The 17,948-nt window shown below is 45.0% G+C and overlaps 1 protein-coding gene across 1 annotated transcript in view; it reads right to left on the bottom strand.

Annotated features, from left to right (window-relative positions):
• Window positions 1-17,948, bottom strand: part of LOC139614948 (titin-like) — a 192,916-nt gene that overhangs the window by 46,028 nt on the left and 128,940 nt on the right. Inside the window, exons 162-187 of the mRNA XM_071472645.1 lie at window positions 17,414-17,695; window positions 16,936-17,235; window positions 13,106-13,399; window positions 10,027-12,996; window positions 9,587-9,907; window positions 9,134-9,418; window positions 8,682-8,987; window positions 8,381-8,544; window positions 7,987-8,227; window positions 7,444-7,719; window positions 7,038-7,337; window positions 6,616-6,918; window positions 6,225-6,524; window positions 5,758-6,045; window positions 5,275-5,577; window positions 4,667-4,969; window positions 4,200-4,505; window positions 3,447-3,734; window positions 2,939-3,229; window positions 2,557-2,844; window positions 2,186-2,468; window positions 1,700-2,007; window positions 1,476-1,580; window positions 1,136-1,333; window positions 755-1,051; window positions 60-647 (exon numbers count right to left, since the gene is read on the bottom strand). Of these exons, the coding sequence (XP_071328746.1) occupies window positions 60-647; window positions 755-1,051; window positions 1,136-1,333; window positions 1,476-1,580; window positions 1,700-2,007; window positions 2,186-2,468; window positions 2,557-2,844; window positions 2,939-3,229; window positions 3,447-3,734; window positions 4,200-4,505; window positions 4,667-4,969; window positions 5,275-5,577; window positions 5,758-6,045; window positions 6,225-6,524; window positions 6,616-6,918; window positions 7,038-7,337; window positions 7,444-7,719; window positions 7,987-8,227; window positions 8,381-8,544; window positions 8,682-8,987; window positions 9,134-9,418; window positions 9,587-9,907; window positions 10,027-12,996; window positions 13,106-13,399; window positions 16,936-17,235; window positions 17,414-17,695 (10,188 nt within the window). The remainder of the gene's footprint in view (window positions 1-59; window positions 648-754; window positions 1,052-1,135; window positions 1,334-1,475; window positions 1,581-1,699; window positions 2,008-2,185; window positions 2,469-2,556; window positions 2,845-2,938; window positions 3,230-3,446; window positions 3,735-4,199; window positions 4,506-4,666; window positions 4,970-5,274; window positions 5,578-5,757; window positions 6,046-6,224; window positions 6,525-6,615; window positions 6,919-7,037; window positions 7,338-7,443; window positions 7,720-7,986; window positions 8,228-8,380; window positions 8,545-8,681; window positions 8,988-9,133; window positions 9,419-9,586; window positions 9,908-10,026; window positions 12,997-13,105; window positions 13,400-16,935; window positions 17,236-17,413; window positions 17,696-17,948) is intronic.

Below are 17,948 nucleotides of genomic sequence, written 5' to 3'. Positions count from 1 at the left end.
AATGAAGCATAAATGCAGGATGTAAAGTGCAATGAAGAACATAAAGTAACTGTACACACCAAATCTATCAACCATCTTGACCGCCTCAGAGTGAGATGGCTCACTGGCACCATAATGATTAACAGCAGAGACTCTGAAGAAGTACTCATTTCCCTGGATGAGCTTGTTGGCCACATAGTGACAGTCGATGACCTTCTCTTCCAGAATAGTCCACAGCAGGCGGCTGGTCTCCCTCTTCTCAAGGGTGTAATATTTGATAGGCGAACCTCCATCCTCAGTAGGTGCTGTCCATGTAAGAGTAACTTTTTCAGAGGAGACACCACTGCATTCAATGGGGCCAGGAGCACCAGGAACATCCAGAACTTTGACCTTAACAGTTTCCTCCTTTACACCAAAGGGGTTGCTGGCAGTTATGGTGTACTCTCCAGAGTCCTTCCTACCAGCATATTTGATGGATAGAGTAGAGGAAGTTGCAGTTGTCTCAATATGAACAAGGTCAGAGGGTTTTAAGTACTTTCCTCCCTTTGACCAGCATGAAGTTGGCACAGGTTTGCCTAAAATGCTTGTGGCAGTAATGACAATGGTATCACCGGCTCGGACGGTCAGACCCTCCATCACTTGAGCGTCAATAATAATGGTTGGTGCAGCTGTTGGAGGAAATAGAAAACATTTAATTTATTGTGCAGTATGCCAAGTCTCTACCTCAATGTTATATTGTCTTACTGAACAACACTGTTTTATATTCTCATCTCACCATATTCATCTCTGCAGATGATGGTGTCTGTCTGCTCAGAGGGCGGGCTGAGAGCACCAGCAGCATTCTTTGCCCTGATCCTGAACTCATATTTGCAACCCTCCTGCAGGTCAGTGACAGTGAATGCAGGCTCAACAACATTCACACTGTTAGCCTTAACCCAGATCTTCGATGGTAGGTCGCGCCTCTCAACTATATAGCCAGTCAGCCTGTGGCCACCATCAAACTGTGGCTCAGTCCACTGGAGGGTCACTGTGCTCCTTGTGATGCTGACCACATCAGGTTTACCAGGGGCATCTAATGATACAGATATTTAAAAAAATATGAATTAGCGTTGTAGCTTCATATCATTAGTATTTTTTTATACTTGTTGCCACATACCAATGGGATCCAGGGCCACCTGTGGATCAGTGGGAGCACTCGGTCTGCCAATGCCAGCCAGGTTGATTGCCATGACTCTGAACTCGTACTCCAGGCCTTCAGTCAGCCCAGTCACCTTGTGTTCCTTCATCCTCAAGGCAGCTGGGCTTGCCCTCTTCCACAACATACTGTTCCTCTCCTTGAACTCAACATGGTAGCCTGAATGTAGTACCAAAGGAGGGGGGGGTCCACGTTAAGTTCACAATTCACATACAGATTATTTAGTCTTTTGACTGGTGCTGTATCAAGAAATAACAAGATGTTTGACAGTAGGTAGTTTAAGTGTTCAAGCTGACAACACCTGTGATGGGAGATCCTCCAGTCTTCCTGGGGTCAGACCAGGTCAGGTATGCAGAGTCATGACGCATGCTCATGATTTGAGGAGGTGGAGGAGCATCAGGAACATCTGTAGGAAAACAGTGATGAAGTACTCAAAAGCTCAATTTCAAGTTCAACACTTAAACACCCTTAGCTTTATACAAGTTAGATATACCATGATATACAGTATAAGTTACAGTCACTCACTGAATGGATGTTTAGCAATGATGGGTTCAGACTTGAGTCCTTCTCCAACGCCATACTTGTTCTCAGCACAAACTCTGAAGATGTATTCTGTGCCCTCATGGAGACCGGTCACCCTCATGGTGTTGGTCTCCACAGTGGAGGACACAGACACCCACATGTTGGTGATGGAGTCCCTCTTTTCCAAGATGTAGTTGGTGATCTCTGAGCCCCCATCATCCTTTGGAGCACCCCACCTCAGTGTAGCACCATCGGCAGTAACATCTTTGAACTTAATGGGTCCCACAGGGATGCCAGGTTTACCTACAACCCTAAAAGGAGACAGCAGAGATTAATTTTTTACCTTTGTTACTTATTTTCTGGCAACGTAATAACCTCTGTTATTATGTTGCATATGACTGAAACTAGAATATTTGGATCCATTTTGAGGAAAATATTCTTTATGTTGTATTTATGAAATATCATGCCCTTGTACAATTTGAGTCCTACCTGATGAAGATGGTGGACTCCTTGCTTCCAGCACTGTTCCTTAAGGTGATGGTGTACTTGGAAGCATCACTCCTCTGGCAGTCTCTGATCAGGAGGGTGGTGTTGACTGCAGAGGACTCGGCACACACTCGGCCGGTATCTGTCAAGTCTTCATCATCTCCCTTCTTCCAGGAAACCTTAGGAGTAGGTTTGCCAATGATTGGGATCTTCAGACGGACAGTGCTGCCCTCTTTGGCAATGTAGCACATGTTGGGCAGCTCTCTCAAGTCACAGGTTGGATGAACTGCAGAGGGAAGGAAAAATATTCTAAAACTCTACTTTGAACACTTTACACATTTTTGTATAAAAGTTTTATAAATATGGATGCTTACTGATTTGGTCCTTTGCCACCACAGTCAGTTCCTTGGCAGCACTCTCTCCCGAGTCATTGACAGCCTTGACTCTGTAATTGTACTCTCTGCCCTCCACCAGGTCCTTGGCACTGTATTGCATGTTCTTGGACCTCATTAGCTCCTTGTACTTGTCCTCACCGTTGAGAACCTCCAGGACGTAGCAGATGATGCGGCTGCCACCATCTGTGAGTGGTTTCTTCCAGCTTAGAGTGCAAGAGTCCTTGGTAACCAACAGGGTCTTGAAGTCCATAACAGGCCCAGGCTCCTCTGAAAAAGTAATTATGTATGCAGTGAGTCTAAAATTTGCAACAATAACAAACAAAGCAAGGGTACCCACGAAATCTGTTTTTACCAAGCTCACCTGATGCTCTGACTGAATCAGCTGTCTCACAGCACTCTCCAGCACCAAGCTGGTTAACGGCTGATACTCTGAAGCAGTATGACCGTCCGGCATCCAGGTCTGGTACCTTGAATGCTGTCTTGGTGCAGTTGCTGGAGACAATGGACCAGGCCTTCCTCTCAGTATCACGCTTCTCCACAATGTAGTGGGTGACTTCATAGCCACCATCAATCAGAGGAGCATCCCAGTAGATGGAGGCGCTGTCTTTGGATGTCTCCTTCACCATCAGGTTAACTGGCGGTCCAGGAGTGTCTGGAGAGATACAACAACACTTGGTCATAGTGTTTCTTAAAATATGAACCTAAAGCTAAAAAAAAAAAAAAGATTATTATATTTTTATAAACTTATTTGTTTTTTTGACAAGTCCATGGGTGATCTCAGTCAGTAAGTCTGTACAGAGCACAATTATTTAAAACAGACTAAGATCATTGCGTTAGCAAAGTAAATGAGTAATAAGTCCTTTACGCACCAAAAACCTTGACAGTGATCGTGTACATCTTCATGCCAGCGAGGCTCTCCAGGTTCAGAATGTATTTGCCAGCATCATATCTGTTGACATTCTCCACCATTACCATGGTGTCAGTGTTGGTGGATTTGATGATGATGCCTTGGCGGTCCTTGATGTTGGTGTTCATCTTTGCCCAGGTGATCTTGGGATTGGGACGGCCCTTGATGGTGGCCTGCAGCCTCATGGTGCTGCCGGCATGCAGCTCCAGGCCCTCCTTTAGCTGTGCACTCAGCTCTGCCTCGGGAGGTACTACATGAACACACAGGGAACAGTTTTATGAGCAACAGTTTGAGGAAACAATGTTACCGTTGTATTATGGTGTAAACCCCTAATGTTGTACATACAGAGAAGTATCCTGCTAATTTTGTGTACTTTAGTTATAAATATCGATGATAAAAAACAACATTTTGATGAGGACTATGATAGGTATACACTAACTAGTCCTCCAGTCTAGGTTGTCAAGTGAAATTGAAATGACCCTGGGCCCTTTTATAAGAACATGTCATTAGTGGTCCAGGCTAACATTATGTTAGCAATCTTAAATAATCCTGTTAATTTTCATCCATGCTTTGTCATAATCCAGCTATGAATAAGGAGCACCTTCCCATATTTGTATCTTGTATACTCTGTTATGTTGATGATACTGTATTCTATTTTCACCCACTGTCCTTCAGAATAAAATAATTCAGTTTGTGACATCAAAATTATACATACCAATGATGTCCTTGGCAACATGTTTGCCGGGTACTTCAGCTGGCTCACTGAAGCCAACCTTGTTGACAGCAGTGATGCGGCACTGGTACTCGGCCTTGTCAATAAGGTTCTGGATGACATAGTTGGTCTCCTGCAGGTTCCTGGGGACATTACAGCGGATCCAGTCTGCAGTGTCAGTCCTCTTGCACTCCACCAAGTATCCAATGATGGGGCTTCCACCATTGTTGGCAGGGGCAGTCCAGGTAAGACTGATAGTGCTATGGGTGGTGTCTGTTACACCGGGTTTCACAACTGGGCCAGGAGGAGCTGGTGAAGAGTATTGTCATTGCACAGGCTCACATACACAACAAAATTGTGTTGCTACAGCTGTAGGTGCATATCGCATGCGTTTGAGTTATGTAATAGTACATATAATATCAAGAGAAATAACTTTGCAATGTTTTCAGGAAAGAAGTCATAGGACTTACTGATGGGATTTTGTGCGTAGGTGCCAGCAGAGGGCTCGCTCGGTTTGCCAAGCCCTGCAACATTGATGGCAATGACTCTGAACTCGTACTCAGTTCCCTCTGTGAGGCCTGTAACATCAAGGGTCCTTTCTGTCAGAGGCTTCCTGTTCAGCTTGGTCCAGTTCAATTCTTTGGCCTCTTTCTTTTCCAGCATGTAGCCTAGGATTGTGGACTTTCCATCATCAGCAGGCTCCTTCCAGCTCACAGTCATACGGTCTTTGGTCACATTGGTGATCACTGGGGCCTCACAAGGGCCAGGGACAGCTATAAGTGACATCAGAGTTAAGGTTTTAGTGTGGATATTAAAAATAAACAATGGGTTCCAAAAGTCTGAGATCACTTTTTCATTTACTTGAGCAGGGAAATCTGGACTCAGTGTGACAAGAAACTATAGGTGTTGACAGAATATGTGATGTAACAGTGAATTGGTTTGATGTTGCACTTGTTTGATTTATGTCACACAATTTTAGATCAAATTTAAACTGTAGTATTACTTGGTAAGCTTCTTTATTGTCAGTAATGTTGTTGTGTAATGTATAAACCCAGACAAAATACTGGTAATGACTCACTGAATGGGTTTTTGGCAATGACGGGGTTAGCGATGAGGGGGTCTCCAACTCCCCACATGTTTTCAGCACGAATTCGGAACTGGTACTCGTGACCCTCGATCAGCCTCTCCACGTTGAACTCAAGGATGTCACCCTTGATCTTGGCGCAGACCTGGGCCCAGTTAGCTCTGCTTGTCTCACGCTTGTCCACAATATAACTGCTGATGGGGGCACCACCATCCTTCAGGGGAGGCTCCCAGGACAGCTTGATATTGGTGGCAAACACATCAAGGAATTTGACACTTGCAGGAGGTCCAGGCACATCTAAAGACACAAAAAATGTTAGAGTATCAGCCAACTGAGCATAACATGTTAATTGGTGAGGCTGTGGGTACATCATATAGAATATAATGTGAATACAGTGTACAAGCTGTGAAAAATCTACAACTTGTATCTTGGTAGAGTTTCAGAAGACATACCTAAAGAAAAAATTTAAATACTCACCCAGAACATTGACCTGGATCTCAGCAGTCTTGCTGCCACTGGCATTCTCGGCAAGGATGGTGTAGGTTCCTGTGTGCTCCTTGGTGACTTCTGTCATCTCCAGCTGGAAGTGATGCCTCTGCTGGGTGATGACCTGGCCTTCACCTGACTTCAGGCTATCGTCACTTCTCTTCCAGGTCACTCTGGGCATGGGCTTACCGAATACCTCAGCTTCCAGGAGTACTGTGGTTCCGGCCTTCACCTTTATACCCTTCTGCATCCTGGCATTGAGCTCCACTCTCGGAGGAACTGTGTTTAATGAAGATGAGATAAATAAGTGTTATGCTCAGGTCTGTGAGATACTCCACTCCTTCTATTTTCTTTCAAAGTCAGAAGCTTATGTTAGTTAAACTGAAAACACAGTGAAATTGTTATTACAGTGACTTGTCTATTGGCCTAGTCATAAGAGTGTTAAATCAAAACCTCACCATTCTCAGCACAGACCAAGACAGGGTCTGTGGGCTCGGAGGGTTTGCTCATGTTGACAGCAGTTTTGGCGATAACTCTGAACTTGTACTGCAGGTCTCTCTCCAAGCCAGTGACTGTATACTCTTCCCTTGGGACATTCTGGCTACTGGTGTTGCAGCGTATCCAAGTATCTCCTGGCACCCGCATGGCCTCAACGTAGTAGCCAATGATCTTGCTTCCACCGTCATTCTTGGGACGGGTCCAAACCAAAGTGACAGAGTTCTTGGTTACATCCAGGATCTCAGGTTTACCTGGAGTGTCTGTGACACAAAGAGACAAATAAGCAGAAGTAAGGGAACAGGTTAAATTAATAAAATAAGATTGTTCCATATATGCTGGCAATAAACATACCAACGGGTGTTCTGGCAGTGACAAAGTCAGTCTTCTTGCTTGGTTTGCCCTGGCCAGCACGGTTGATGGCGGACACTCTAAAGGTGTATTCCAGGCCCTCGATGAGGCCAGCACATGGGTACTCAGTGGTGCGGACAACTGTGTCATTGGCCTTCACCCACAGCAGACTGTTCCTCTCCTTACGCTCAATGTAGTAACCTGTGATGGGACTGCCGCCATCTGTCTCAGGCTTATCCCAGGCCACAAACATACAGTCCTTGTTGGTCTTGTTGATGCGGCAATTAAGGGGCTCGCCAGGAACATCTGGTGACAACAAAAAACAAAATGAACACTGTAATGGAAAAAACTGCCAACTTTAGACAGAAACCTGCATCTGAAACTTATCAAGACCTGCCCTGGGGACATATTTCAGTTGAACATACCGAAGGGGAACTTGGCGACCATCCTGTCAGACTGAATGGGATCTGACACACCGAAGCGGTTCTCAGCACGGATGCGGAATACATACTCCTTTCCAGGAATGAGCTTTCCAAGTCTGCAACTGGTCTTTGAGCAGGATGAAACGGCCGTTACCCAGTCACCTCTAGTCACGTCGCATTTCTCCACCACGTAATTGGTAATATTGCTGCCTCCGTCCTCCAGTGGTTTGTTCCAGGACAGGGAACAGGCATCAGAGTCAATGTCGCTGATCTCCACTGGGCCCTCAGGAGGACCAGGGATGTCTGAAAAGCATGGAGAAATAAGCTGAGTTATTTTCTCAGTTGCTGAGTCACAAAATGTACATGTATTTAAATTTTTTCACATTATTGTATTGTGAGTGACAATGACCTCTGATGACAATCCTCAGGGCCTGGACCACCTTTGCAGAGCTATTCTCAGCCACCAGGCTGTACTCTCCACTGTCAGTCCTTGACACATCTTTGATGATCAGGACACATAGATTGCCAGACTGGTGCACAGCCAGACGACTGGATGGGACTACTGTGTCCTCACCACGCATCCACTTGCAGGTTGGGGCAGGTTTTCCAGAAACCAGTGCCTCTACTCTGAGCTTGGCTCCAGCTCTGGCGCTCACTGCCTCTGGCATAACAATCTTCGGTTCCACTGCAGGTGAGGACATAAGAATTTGAGAAACCATCTAGGTAAGCTGAGAGCAGCCCTGAGAGGGCAAATGTTGATCATATTAAGTGCTAGCCCTGGATCTTAAAATAATGTATTTCACTCATCACTGTTTATTTCAAAATTATACAACAGTTGAGTCATGATCATGAGATAGCTAGACAAAACAAGAATTCAAAAAAACTAGCCATCATTGGATAAAAGTTCAATTACATCTTAATGATGTGTCATTAATCTGATGTAACAGCTTACACATTTGTTCTTTGATCTCGACTGGCTCCCTCGTCTCGGTGAATGAGCTCATGCCCATGATGTTCTTGGCAGCCACTCTGAACTTGTACCTCTTGTGCTCCTTCAGGCCACTGATGCTGATTGTCAAACCTTTCACTGTGGTGTAGGCATTCCACACTTCCTTTTCAGGCTCTACCTCTTCTTCCTCCACTACCACTGGAGGTGGAGGTGGTGGTGGTGGAGATTCCTCTCCTTCTGGAACCTGTGGCAAGTTGGGCATTGTAGATCAATGATTCATACTTTTCAAGTTTACTCAATAATAAAAACAGCATCTGAACTCTAAAAAATTGTATAAGAGCATAAATATTTTTAAAATGGCTATGTGGTTGGGTTTTTTTTAAATCACATGACAAACCTCCACAGGTGCTGGCGGCTGTGGAGGAGGTTTGACCTCTATGTATTCAATCACATAACCATCGATCTTGGCACCACCATCTCTCAGAGGCTTCACCCAGCCAACTGTGGCACTGTTCTTAGTAATCTCCAGAACCTCAATCTTTTCACAGGGATCTGGCTTGCCTGAAAAAGAAAATCAGATAGGTGTACTCAAGTATTTCTGATGACAGATGAAAAAGGAAACAACAGAGCATAGTGAGCAAATGTAAGCTGTGTATTAAATCTGATGTCACATTCTGTGATTAAGAGATGATACGTACTGACAGGATCAGAGGCCAGATAAGAAGTGGGCGTCACTCTGGGAACCCCAGAACCATACTCATTGACAGCTGTGACTCTGAAGTAGTATTCGGTCCCTGGCATCAGACCACTAACTTTGAAGGGAATCTTATCCTTCTCAACTTCGGCCTTGACAGTTGCCCATGTTTTGCGGTCAATCTCACGCTTCTCAACAATGTAATGAGTGACTTCTTTGCCACCATTGTTCTCTGGAGGACTCCAGGACAACATGGCTGATGTCTGTTTGATGTCTGTAGCTTCCAGATTCATGACAGGTCCAGGAGTGTCTGTCAGGAAAACCAGATTATTTTTGCTTGTTATCCCTTTTGATGGAAATGAAAATTGCATTTTATGCACTTTTTTGTGATTGTTGGCTGCAAAAAAGTTCAACTTGTATGCTTGTATGTGTCACTCATAGAAAATCAGGACTTACCCAGAACCTGAACATTGACAAACACAGCCTTCTCTCCAGCACGGCTTTGCAGAGTCAGGCAATATTTGCCAGAGTCGTCACGTGTGCTGTCGGGGATGACCAGGAAGGTCATGGTGTCAATAATGTCAACTTTTCCTTTCCTGACCACGTTGTCAATGCCCATCCTCCTCCAAGTTACCTTAGGAGGTGGTCTGCCTCTGATGGTGGCACAAAGCCTGATGGGACAGCCAGCTCTCACTGTCAGTCCCTGCTTCAGGTTAGCATCCAAGTCAATCTCTGGTGCCTCTGTTGGAAGAAATGGTGCAGGTGTCAGCTTGATGTCGAAAGTACAGATAACTTTTTAATGTTATCTGATAGTTGTTACACATGACGACATCATCACAGACACTCCAGGTAAACCCAAGGTGCCATCTAGTTTAAATAAAAGAAACTTAAGTTTGATTAAGTTCTCACCTAGAATCTCTCTGGGGATCACAGCACCTTCCAGGTCGCAGGGCAGGCTCATGCCCACCTGGTTCTGAGCTGACACTCTGAATTCATACACAAGCTTCTCATCGAGACTTGTAACTGTGAACTCACATACGACTAGCTGAGCTGCTACATTGCACCTCTTCCAACCATCATCTCCTTTCTTTGCAGTTCCCTGCACTCTCATCTCCACAACATATCCAATGATAGGAGCTCCACCATCAGATACAGGCTTCGTCCAGCCCAGGCTGACAGTTGACTTGGTGCTGTCCAGGACCTTCAGGTTGGTAGGAGGTGCTGGAGGTTCTGTAAGAAGACATAAAATTGTGTGAACATGAAGCTATGGATTGTGTCCACTGCAATCCCATATGAATTACATTTAACAAATAACAAAGACAGTGTAAATATTATAATTTGTTACAAACCAACTGCATCCTTGGCAGTGATGGCACGTGATGGCTTGCTTGGATTGCCGATGCCAATTTCATTGACAGCCTTGACTCTATACTGGTAGTCATGGAGAGGCAGGAGTCCAGTAACTGTGAAACGGGTTCCAGGGATTGGATCTTTGTTGACAGGAGACCATCTAACGGCATGCTCCTCCCTTTTCTCCAAAAGATAACCTGTGATTGGCTTGCCTCCATTTCTCTCAGGCTCTGACCACTGCACAGTCATCTCCTCCTTGGCAATTTTGGTGACTTCTGGTGCTTCAGGAGCATCAGGAACACTGAACTGGGTTCCTGCAACAATGGCCTCACTCTGCACTGCAGGACCAGGACCCATCTTATTCTCAGCACGAACTCTGAAGATATACTCATTACCTTCAATAAGGCGAGTAACTTTAGCTTTGTTGGTGATGACAGCATTGGAGTGGACTGACCAGACTCCCCTCTTGGTCTCACATTTCTCAATAATGTAGTTGTAGATATCACAGCCACCATCATCCTCTGGGGTTTCCCAGGCCAGATGGCACCTGTCGGTGGTAATACCAGACACCTTGAGATCCCTGATGGGGCCGGGTCTATCCAGTACATTGACCTTGGCATGAGCAGAGCAGGTTCCTGCAATGTTGATGGCAGTGACAACATATTTTCCACTGTCAGTGCGCCTGGCACCAGTAAGCAGCAGCTTTGAGAAGTCAGCACCAGTTTCAATCTGAAGCCTGGGGCCCTTTTTAATCTCTTCTGTGCTCTCATCCTTGGTCCATTTGACATCAGGCTGGGGTTTGCCCTTCACTGTTGCCTCAATAGGAATGGAATCTCCTGCCTTGACCACAAGGGTTCCATCCAGTTTAATGTTGATTTCAGGCTCCACAAGCAGTTCCTTAACCAGGACCTCACCTGTGGTGACCCAGTTGCTCTCACCTCCCTCATTCTTAGTCTGAACTCTAAATTGGTAGATCTGGTTTTCAATGCACCTGTCAGCCATGAAGTAAGTCTCCTTAATGGCACCCTTGTGGAGCCTTTCCCACTCCTCAGCCTCCTTTGGTTTTTTCTCAACATGATAACCCAGGTTGCGGCTACCGCCATCGTAGTCTGGCTTCTTCCACTTGAGGAAGCAGAAGGTCTTGCCAATCTCAGAGATATGGAAGTCAATGGGTTCACCAGGCTTTTCAATTGGATCAACTGCCAGCACAGGTGTCTTGGTCTCAGTAGGTGGACCAGCACCAATCTTGTTCTCTGCACTGACACGGAAGAAGTACTCACAACCTTCAGTAAGAGGAGCCTTTATCAGACGCTTGGTGCAGTCATTGGAGACGACAGTCCAACCTCTCTGGCTGGGCTGACGGCACTCAATAATGTACTGAGTGATCTCAGTGCCTCCATTGTCCTCAGGGTTCTCCCAGGACACCATGCAGGAGTTCTTGGTCACATAGGCCACTTTCAGGTTCTGACAAGCTCCTGGTGTGTCCAGCACATTGACAAGAATTGTGGCCTGTGCCTGTCCACTACTGTTTTTGGCAACAATTGCATATTTACCATAGTCTGACCTGACTGCCTCATTGATTACCAGTTCACACAGAGGGTAGTTGTTGTTAATTTCAGTGCGTTTATCCCGGGACAAGGCTCTGGCATCCTTGGTCCATGTGATCTCTGGATCTGGTCTGCCTTTCACCCTAGTGATCAAACTGATGATCTGACCTGCCCTGACTGTCAGAGAGTCGCGGCAAGACACGTCAACAACAACTTCAGGAGGCACCAGGATGTCCTTTGCCAAGATGGTCTGTGGCAGTTCTCTGGGTTCACTGTCACCAACCTTGTTGGTGGCCCTGATGCGAATTTTGTACTCCATTCCTTCAATGAGGCCTGGCACTCTGTAAGCACACATCTTGATGAGATCCTTGTTGATTCTGTCCCACTGGGCAGTTCCTGTCTTCTGAGCCTCGACCACGTAACCAAGAATGGGACTGCCACCATCTCTTGTGGGCTTGGTCCAGCAGATGTCAGCATAGGATTTGCTCCAGTCCTTCAGTTTAGGATTACCAGGGGGTCCAGGTTTGGTAATAGCACGAGTGGCCTTAATGGGGTCAGAGGTGGGAGAAGGCTCACTGATACCAGCAATGTTCTCAGCAAAAACTCTGAACTCATAGCTGTTGCCTTCAAATAGGCCTGAAACTCTGTATCTGAGGTCCAGCACAGGAGTTTTGTTGACACGGATCCACTTCCCTGTCATTTCTCTGCGTTCAATCACATAGCCACTGATGGGGCTTCCTCCATCATATTCGGGAAGGGTCCATTCCACTGTCACAGCATTTTCTGTGATATCAGAACATTCTGGCAGGCCTGGTGGACCAGGAGGGTTGAACATGTGCTTGGCAATAGTGGGAGGACTCTCAAGCCCAGCACCAATGCCAATCTTATTCTCTGCTCGGACACGAACAATGTACTCACGGCCCTTCTCCAGCCTGGACACCTTGGCCTTGGTACTGGTGCCGCTGGAGCTAACAACAGACCAGGGCTCCCATGGCTTCTTCACATCCTTCTTTTCCACTACATAGTTGGTGATGGGTGTCCCACCATCATCCTTGGGCGCCCTCCATTGGATCATCATGTAATCAGGGGTGACCTCTAAGATATTGATAGGTCCGATGGGTGGACCTGGAAGATCCAGCACAGTGACATGTAGGGCGACAGTCTTGCTGCCTGCAGGATTAGACACAGTGAGTATGTACTCTCCAGTGTCTCCTCTCTGGCACTCAGGGATACTTAGAGTGGTTGAGGATCCAGCAGACTCAATGTGATAGCGGCCTTCTGATGCAATCTCATTGCCATCTGTCATCCACTTAGCAGTGGGAATGGGAATGCCTGTCATCTTTGCAGGAAGGACAACAGTGCTGCCAGCTTTGACAACAAGACCCTCTATAAGCTTCACATCAACTTCAATAGTTGGTGGCACTGAAAGATAACAAAACAGTGACAGTATTAGAATGTTTTTTGGTTTGTAAATGAAAACAGAAGCAGCATATGCAATTAGAAACAACTCCATAAGAATCACGTGTCTTACATGTCTTCTCCTGGCAAGTGATGGGGATGCTAGTGTCAGGACGGCTGACACCAATGGCATTCTGGGCCTTCACCCTAAAGCGGTAAGTCTTGCCCTCCTCCAGAGCGGTGACATGGGCATGGTTATTACTCACGGTCTTGAAGGTGACCCAGTCAGTCTTGCCCTCTTCCTGGTGCTCCACGATGAAGCCAGTGATTTCACTTCCACCAGTGCGGTCAGGCCACTCCCATGCCAACCACACCTCTGTCTTGTCTGCATCAGTGTGGTGCAGGTTCTTGGGTGGGCCAGGAGGATCTGAAAGACATAGAGGAAAGGACAATTGTTGATTATAGGTGGATTTAAATTATGAACTTACTGATATTTCTAAAATGCCGAATGTTTTCCGGAGACGAGATGGCAGAGAACTATGGATTAACTTTCTCACATCCATTTTTTCTTTTATTGTGACAAGTATTTGCTAGAGTAGATACACATTTAAATAGCCAATGAGAGTGGAGCTTTCAGAATTTCAAGGTGCTGCGACGTGCTGCGGTAAGCGTATTGTGTCACTTCCGGTTGTTGGTGGTGTTGAATTCAGCTGATCCTAATGTATTTTTGTATACAACTGCTAATTATCTGTTGTACTGTCGAACTTCTGTTCGATCACTCTTAGCTCTCTCCTTCTCTTCCTCAGACTTTTTATCTGAGTTAGTTCTCAGCACAGATAAAGTTATCATAGTGGGTGATTTTAACATTCATGTAGATGTTGAAAGTGACAGCCTGAGTATTGTATTTAATTCATTATTAGACTCAATTGGCTTCTCTCAGCATGTCAATGAACCCACTCACTCTTTTAACCATACCCTTGATCTGGTTCTGACTTGTGGGATTGACATTGAATATCTAACAGTATTTCCCAGAAACCCTCTTTTATCTGACCATTTTCTGTTACCACTTGAATTTTCAGTCATGGACTACACAGCATCTGGAAAAAAAAGTCCATTACAGCAGGTGTCTCTCTGACAATACCATTAGCAAATTTAAAGAAAGAATCCCATCAGTACTTAGCCCACTGCCATGTATCAATGCAGTAGGGAACAGCCCTCTTAACTTCACATCCACACAGGTTGATGATCTTGTTGACAGTACTGTACCCTCACTGCGTGCAACTCTAGATACAGTAGCCCCTCTGAGGAAGAAGGTAGTGAGTCAGAGAAGGCTAGCTCCATGGTACAACTCAGAAACACGAGCTTTAAAGCAAAATTCAAGGAAGCTAGAAAGAAGGTGGCGTTCTACTAACCTGGAAGAATCTCTAAAGGCTTGGAAAGACAGCCTATTGGCGTATAAAATAGTCTCCGTATAGCCAGAACATCCTATTATTCACCATTGATAGAAGAAAACAAGAATAATCCCAGGTTTCTGTTCAGCACTGTAGCCAGGCTGACAGACAGCCACAGCTCTGTTGATCCATCTATACCTTTAGCCCTCAGTTGTAATGACTTCATGAGCTTCTTTACAAATAAAATTGTCTCTGTTAGAGAAAAAATTCACCATCTCCTCCCCACAGCTGGCTCAGATGTACTGTCCAGTTCAGCAGCCTCAGAGTCCACTGTAACTGGTTTATATTTTGACTGTTTCTCTCCTGTACATCTCTCTGAGCTCGCTTCAACAGTTTCTTCATCTAAACCATCGACTTGTCTTCTTGACCCCGTTCCAACAAGGCTGTTCAAAGAAGTTTTTCCTTTAATCAACACCTCTATATCAAGTCTGATTAACTTATCTTTATCAACTGGTTATGTACCACAGGCTTTTAAAGTTGCAGTAATTAAACCTCTACTTAAAAAGCCTACTCTTGATCCTGATGTTTTAGCCAATTATAGACCTATATCCAACCTCCCCTTTATTTCCAAAATCCTTGAGAAGGTCGTAGCAAACCAGTTATGTGATTATCTGCACAGAAATGGTTTATTTGAAGATTTTCAGTCAGGTTTTAGAGTCCATCATAGCACAGAAACAGCTCTGGTTAAGGTTACCAATGATCTCCTCATAGCTTCAGACAATGGACTTGTCTCTTTACTTGTCCTGCTAGATCTTAGTGCCGCATTTGACACCATCGATCATAAGATTCTATTACAGAGACTAGAGCATATGGGCGGCATTAAAGGAACCGCACTAAGCTGGTTTAAGTCATATCTGTCAGATAGACTCCAGTTTGTTCATGTTAATAATGACTCTTCTATCAACACTAAAGTCAGTCATGGAGTTCCATAAGGTTCTGTGCTAGGACCAATACTTTTCACTCTATATATGCTTCCTCTCGGAAATATTATTAGGAGGCACCAGATAAATTTCCATTGTTACACAGATGACACCCAGCTGTACTTATCCATGAAGCCAGGTGAGACTAACCAGGTAGCCAAGCTTCAGGTGTGTCTTAAGGACATAAAAACCTGGATGACCAGTAATCTCTTACTCTTAAACTCAGACAAAATAACATAATTGGCCCAAAACACCTCAGAGATACACTATGTGATAATATACTGGCTCTGGATGACATTACCTTGGCCTCCAGTGCTACAGTCAGAAACCTTGGTGTCATTTTTGACCAGGACTTGTCCTTTACTTCACATATAAAGCAAGTCTCTAGGACAGCCTTCTTCCACCTGCGCAAATATTGCAAAAATCAGACCCATTCTGTGTCTAAAGGATGCTGAAAAGCTAGTTCATGCATTTGTTACCTCAAGACTGGACTACTGTAATTCTTTATTGTCAGGATGTCCCAAAAATGCAGTAAAGCCTCCAATTGATCCAAAATGCAGCAGCACGAGTACTGACAGGAACTAGGAAACAAGATCACATCTCTCCTGTGTTAGCTTCTCTCCATTGGCTCCCTGTAAAATCCAGGATAGAATTTAAAATCCTCTTTCTCACCTACAAAGCCATTAATGGTCAGGCACCATCATATCTTGGAGAGCTTATACTTCCCTATTTTCCCAATAGGACACTTCGCTCTCTAAATGCAGGTCTACTTGTGGTTACCAGAGTTTGTAAGAGTAGAATGGGGGGCAGAGCCTTCAGCTATCAGGCTCCTCTCCTGTGGAACCAGCTCCCAGTGTGGGTTCGGGAGGCAGACCCCCTCTCTACCTTTAAGATCAGAATTAAAACTGTCCTGTTTAGTAAAGCTTATAGTTAGGGCTGGCTCGGGTATGTCCCGACCCATCCCTTAGTTATGCTGCTATAGAGCTAGACTGCTGGGGGATTCCCATGATTCACTGGGCTCTCTCTCTCTCTCGCTCGCTCTCTCTCAATTACTTTATGCCATTAACTTTGTATTTTTTTCTCTCCCGTAGTTTGTGCTTCTCCTCTCTCTCCCTCTCTCTGTCCTCATTCTGCAGGTCTCTCTGCCCCTGGAGCAGCAGGATCCAGATCCACCACGACTCATCATTACTATTAACCACTGTTATCTGTCATCATTATTGATAACACCATTACCTATACAGCTGTTCCTGGTCTTTCTCTCTCTCTTTTCTCCTCTCTCCTCCCCCCACCCCCCCTTTTTTATCTCCTCCTAAACCCAACCGGTCGAGGCAGACAGCCGCCTACCCTGAGCCCGGTTCTGTTGGAGGTCTCTTCTGGTTAAAAGGGAGTTTTTCTCTGGGTTTTTCTCTGTAACAAATTGAAAGTAAGGTCTTGACCTTACCCTGTAAAGTGCCTTGAGATAATGTATATTATGATTTGGCGCTATACAAATAAAATTGAATTGAATTGAATTGAATTTACACAAAATATATGAAAGATCTGTATTTTCAAAATAAAATTAGACAACATATGTAAGAATAAGTTTTACTCACAGAGCGGATCAATTGCCTTGATGGGTGTCTTGGTCAACACAAAGTCACTTCTGCCAAACTGGTTCTCAGCAGCCACCCTGAACAGGTACTGGATTCCTTCCATTAGGTACATGGCCATCAGACTCAGCTTCTTATTGGCTGGTGCGACAGGAACCCACTGCTCTGCAGCCACATCCTTCTTCTGTACAACATAGTGCGAAATGACAGCACCACCATTGTCCTCAGGAGCCTTCCACGTCAGGTAGGCAGACTCGCTGGTCACCTCAGAGACCACCAGGTCTCTGGGAGGAGAAGGCTTATCTGGTGGAAACAAAAGTGGATGAGTGAAATTCACATATATTCTAAAATCAGATATGTTTTTTTTAAAGGCATAACTTGTATAATACTATAAATACAAACTACATTAGTCTTCACACAAATAGTTTTTTGTTAAAAACTCAAGATACCCTATATTTGAGCTGGTGGATGTTTCACTTACTCAGCACAAGCACAGCAACAGTTGCTGATTTCTTTCCAGCAGCATTCTCCACGGTGATTGTGTAGTTGCCGGAGTCTGCACGGACGCACTTTGGAATGAAGACTTTGCTGCCGGTGGCAGTGATGGCAACGGTGATGTGAGAAGGAACATCTCCATCATTCTTCTTCCAGCTAACGGAGGGTGTCGGCACACCTTTAATAGTGGCACTCAGGGTGATGTCAGTGCCCAGCATTGCCAGGTGGTCACGTGCCATGTTAGCATCCAGCAACAATTCTGGTTCCTCTGTGGACAGAAATTCAATAAATTTAGTAGATAAATGAGGTATATTTGGTGCAGTGTTTGAGGTAATAACAACAGAGAAAGCACCAGGTTTTTTGTTATTGTGGAAACTCTGCAGTCACTTTGTCTATGAAAACGGTGAGCATTAACACAGTTTACATTAAAAACCAAACTGCCAAACCAAAAACTAATTAGCTAACAAAATTCACTTTGACAGCACTCCAGACACCAGACAGTGCTAGAATAGAATTATGTA

Source organism: Trachinotus anak, unplaced genomic scaffold (assembly GCF_046630095.1).
Source record: "Trachinotus anak isolate AG129_WGS33_773 ecotype Australia unplaced genomic scaffold, CSIRO_AGI_Tana_v1 ptg000039l, whole genome shotgun sequence".
In the NCBI taxonomy this organism is placed as follows: Eukaryota; Metazoa; Chordata; class Actinopteri; order Carangiformes; family Carangidae; genus Trachinotus; species Trachinotus anak.
The sequence above is the reverse complement of the archived record's forward strand: the minus strand, read 5'-3'. Positions and strand labels throughout refer to the sequence as shown.